At 35.0% G+C, this 5,000-nt stretch overlaps 1 protein-coding gene across 7 annotated transcripts in view; it reads left to right on the top strand.

Moving 5' to 3' along the window:
* The window catches only part of Sarm (sterile alpha and armadillo motif), a 93,067-nt gene that overhangs the window by 70,723 nt on the left and 17,344 nt on the right, over positions 1–5,000 (top strand). The window contains exons 1-2 of one of the 7 annotated variants that reach the window (XM_035883561.2): positions 3,971–4,092; positions 4,427–4,538. The exons of 4 other annotated variants lie outside the window; for them this stretch is intronic. In XM_035883561.2, coding sequence (XP_035739454.1) covers positions 4,527–4,538 — 12 coding nt within the window. In that variant the 5' untranslated portion in view covers positions 3,971–4,092; positions 4,427–4,526. 2 more of the 7 variants (XM_035883562.2, XM_035883560.2) reach the window with 2 other exon arrangements.

Here is a 5,000-nt window from a genome sequence, read left to right as displayed (position 1 = left end):
ATTCGTTTCATCGTTCCTTCGTTCATTTATTTGTTCGTTCTTTCAAACATGAAGTCATTGGATGAATTCTTACGCATACCGGTTTTCTTAATAAGCTGGTTCGTCCTCTTCGATTCATTATGTAATCCGTCTGATCAATACTTTTACAACAGTCTCCACGGTTTATATCACAAGCTTCGGAAGATTGATCAATCGATCAATTGGTCGATCGATCCAATCGGTAAATATTTGTTCATAATTATAGAACTTATATTTGCACGTTTAAATATTCAAACTTAAATGCCAATATACGCGATACATTTTATTTGTTTTTTATATATATATATATTATATATATATTATATATATATATTATATATATAGTATATATATAATATGAACTTGAGATATGTTAATGAATGCATATATAATATCGGATGTACTTATGCAATGACATATGTTTACTCCGTTACACACCAGAATAATCGAATTAAATGATGAGATTGAATCAGATAGAATTTTTATTGCGAAATAAAAGAATAAAAATAGTAATGGAAAAATAGATAGATATCTGATGATTATGCGATTACATGAACGGATAGATTCTTTAATATAATATGTGATATTGCAAGAAAAAAAAAGTGAGAGAGAGAGAGAGAGAGAGAGAGAATTTTTGAAATTTATCGAACAAAGTCTCGACGTCGAAACGCCATGGAATTCCTTGTCGTCGTCGTCGTCGTCGACGTTAACATCGTCGTCGTCGTCGTCGTCGTCGTCGTCGTCGTCGTCGTCGTCGTCGTCGTCGTCGTCGTCGTCGTCGTCGTCGTCGTCGTTGTCGTCGTCGTCTTCGTCGCCGTTCCAGTTGGTCTCTTTCGAATATGTGGTATTTGCGTTTGTATGCGTTTGTATGCGTGCCTGCATGTGCATGCACATAAAACCGTAAGAACTTGTACGAGCGCACGTTCTCTTTGGGTACTCCACAGAAGATCCCTTTGTTCTCTGTTAGCTGTTAAAGCATGCTATAGGTACATACGTACATACTTACATGCATGCATGCACGTATGCATGCATATATATATATATATATATATATATACATATATATATTTATATATTCACGTATGCTCATGCATATCGGAGAGTATATAACGTGGAAACGTTCGGGCACGAAAACGTTCGCGATATAATATTCAGGAATTAATATCGAGGTTGGAGGGGAAAAGGGGGAAGGGGTGAATTTGTTTGCAATTTTTTTTCCTCTACTTGTTCTTCTTTTTTGTTGTTCTTTTTTCTTTTTCTTTTTCTTTTTTTTTTTTTTTTTTTTTTTTTCTTTTCAATTCATCGAGATTACACACGTTTCGATATAAAGAATTATTTAAAGTATTAAAAAACGTGATTATTAACTGTAAACGTTAATCGATGATGATTAATGTTAATTATCGAAGAATAATATATATATATATATATATATATATATATATATATATATATGTAGGTATACGAAAAGATTATTCGAGGTCAATCGAAATCTGGTTTCAGAGATAACATGCAAGAGAGAGAGAGAGAGAGAGATTTTATTATATATAGGACGTCCTGAAGAAACTCAAAAACACGATTGTACACGTACTTACTCACTAACACATACCGATAGTGTCACGAAGAGACGTCTCCGAATCGCCTCTTTGTGTCTGGCAACAGCACAAGACCGCCTACAGCTGTCTGCCAATGCTCTCGGCGACATAGACCCTTGATACGTCCAAGACTCTCCGATTAAATCACCGAACGATCTTGTGATTTTTCAAATTTTATATATATATATATATAAAAAGAGAAAGAAAAGAAATAGAGGAAAAAAAGCATGTCGTGAAAGAGACAATTTGTTTCAATTTATTTACGCTGGAATAAAAATTTTAATCCTTTTTGTCTTTCCTTTTCTTTCTTTTTTCCTTTCGGACGGACACATTCGATGGTTCATTCGATATTTCGAATAAAAAAATCATCGTTCAAATAGATACATACGATAAAACATACATGCGATCCTTCTTATTGGAATTCTGTATTCTTTTTTTTTTTTTTTTTTTTTTTTTTTTTTTTTTTTTTTTATTGAATCAAACGCCCGAAATTTTTCTTTTTTTCGTTCCATAAGAAATATTCATCTTAATCACGCTTAAGGAAAATTTTCGCAATTTTTTGTTTTTCTTCTTCTTCTTTTTATCCTTAGAGTTCCTAGAGACTACTTTTTTTTTTTTTTCGGGATAAGAGAGATCTGTTTTCCTTCTTCTTTCTTTTTTTTTTTTTTTTTTCTTTTTCTTTTCGATTTACGTTTGAATAATCCGCCCGCTAGAATCCCCATTGTGTGAGTCTATCTGAAGGACAGAAGACTCCGAGAGATTTATTTTATTAAATGTCGCTGACCCATTAAGGGAGTTGTTTTTTTTCTCTCTCCGACACATTCGTATTTCTTAGTTCCCCTCTTTTTCTCTCCTCTAACCCCCTCACCTCTACCTCGTTCACTCGTACGTATCTCGCGCGACTGGAAATCCCGCGTTCGTTCCTCTCACACGCTCCCACTTTTCGTATTTCCTTTCTCTCTCTCTCTCTCTCCCTCTCTCTCTCTCTCTCTCTCTCTTTCGTTCTATTCCATGAGAGAGAGAGAGAGAGAGAGAGAGAGAGAGAGAGACATGTGTACATGTTTTCGAGGACACCCGGTATGCTTTCGCCAAAATTCCACAACATTCGAGCGCGAAGCGTCGTTTTCTTAGACACCTTGTTAGACCACATTCCAATCTTTGTCCCTTTCATTCCCTTTGCCCAGTCGGTCAGCTGGTTGTGTTCCTTTTCATAAAAGAAAAATTGATTTACAATGCGTTACTTTTACGCCAATCTTTGGCTCTTTAAAAAAAGAAAGAAAAAAAAAAAGAAAAAAAAAGAAAACATATCTTTGATCCATAATCTCCCCCACCCCTCTTCCATCCTCCCACTCCAGCGCAATTTCTCTCGTAAATATTCTCGAGTGTTTTAAACTGAAAAGAAATAAAGAAAAAAAAAAAAAAAAAAGGAAGAGAAAAAAAAGAGTAACAAAGAAAACATATCGTTGGAATTAATAAGAAGTAGGTCGATCGAAAGGGCTCTCTTTATTTCGAATGCAAAACGAAAATAATCTCTCTCTCCTTCTCTCTCTTTCTTTCTTTCTCTATCCTGACAATATACTAATCATAAAAAGATTATACAAAAGGGAGACAGAGAGACACAGACAGAGAGAGAGAGAGAGAGAGAGAGAGAGAGAGAGAGAGAGAGAGAGAGAGAGAGAGAGAGAAAGATAGATACAAAAGATATATTTCAGGCTAAGAAACACCGTAAGACGTTTATAATCCTTTTCTTAAGATTCAAAGTGGGTCGCCGATAAAACGTTAGTTCGTGGAAGGGAGGGATCGTGCTTTTTGTTTCTCTTTTCTTTTTTCTTTCACTTTTTCCTTTTTACGAGTGTTGTTACGCAAGTGTTACAATCCACTGCGGTTTCATTCAGAAATCTTTTCAGCCATTCGTCACATCGTAAAAGATAATTTCTATGAAGTAAGGAATTAACGAGGAGAAAAAGAGAGAGAGAGAGAGAGAGAGAGAGAGAGAGTGCGAGTTAAAAGCATTTCCTTTTATTTTCTTTTTTCTTTTTTTCTTTCTATTTCTCTTTTTTCTTCTTTTTTTTTTTTTTTTTTAAATTGTTGAAGAAGATAAAGCGAAAGAGAATTTCTTTAATGTTTATTACTCGAGACAGAGACGACAAAGAGGAGCTAATGGATCACGTGGGTTCTATTAAAGGGAGAAAAACAAAAAGGGAATGTTCTTGAAAGAGGCGGGTTTATGCGCGCGCAGCCAACCCCACGTGACCAAACGATTTCACGAATTCCTTAGTAACGTAAGGTGTCACCAGAGGACACTGGCGTCGCACGCGTCGCATAGCCGACAAGTATCGAACATTCAGTATTCCTCCGACCGTCCACGTTGACGTATCGCGAGGTCAACGGCTGTTCGTCTCTATTTCTTTCTTATCGTACATGTGTGCACACAGGATAAATAGATAGATATATAGATCTACATGTGTATATATACATATATGTACGTATATATATATATATATACACATATATATATATAACGCGAGTTCTTTCTTTGTGCAATAGAATTAACATTATACGTTTCTACTAACCGTATACGTAACATCGATCTGTGTGTCTCTCTCTCTCTCTCTCTCTTTCTCCTCTCTCTGTCCTTCTCTCCCTTTCCCTCCCCCCCACTCTCTCTCTCTCTCTCTTTCTCTCTCTCTTTCTCTCCGTCTCTCCGTCTCTCTGTCTTCTTTTTCAATCTGTATAACTATTGAAAATTGACCGATTATGGTGATTATTATGAAATGATCTCGACACGAACGTTATTATTCGAATGTCGAGGTTAGGTCAAACATCGTGGCAACGAATCGAAGAAGAAGACATTTCATACGACGGATTAATTATTTTCCTATTTTACGTGGACCAGAATACTTCTTCGCCGTCTAAATGCGCATTAAAGTGAGTACATATGGTACTGAAAAAAAAGAAAAAAAGAAAAAAAAAAAACTAGAGAAAAAAAACAAAAATCTTTTATTCTCTTTCTCTCTCTCTCTCTTCCTCTCTTCCTCCTTCTCCTCCTTCTTCTCTTTATACTCGATAATAAAAATCCTCACGATTTTGATAGATTGCCAATTGGAATTAATTCGATCACGAAGTGTCTTTCCGTATTTTTCTTTTTCCCCATTCCTTTTTCTTTCTTTCTTTCTTTCTTTCTTTCTGTTCTTTTTTTTTTTTTTGCCTTTTATTTTTCTATCGACTCGAAAAAGACAGGAGATATTAATGTATCTTATTAGAGGAATTTTAGGGTCAGAGATCGGAATTCTACTGAATGATATACAAACATACACATTCAAAAAGATATGTATGTATATATATATATGTGTGTGTATGTATGTATAATAATTTTGTTATCAATTGAAA

This window comes from Vespa mandarinia, chromosome 12 (assembly GCF_050613455.1).
Source record: "Vespa mandarinia isolate Hongniang chromosome 12, ASM5061345v1, whole genome shotgun sequence".
Classification (NCBI taxonomy): Eukaryota; Metazoa; Arthropoda; class Insecta; order Hymenoptera; family Vespidae; genus Vespa; species Vespa mandarinia.
The sequence above is the reverse complement of the archived record's forward strand: the minus strand, read 5'-3'. Positions and strand labels throughout refer to the sequence as shown.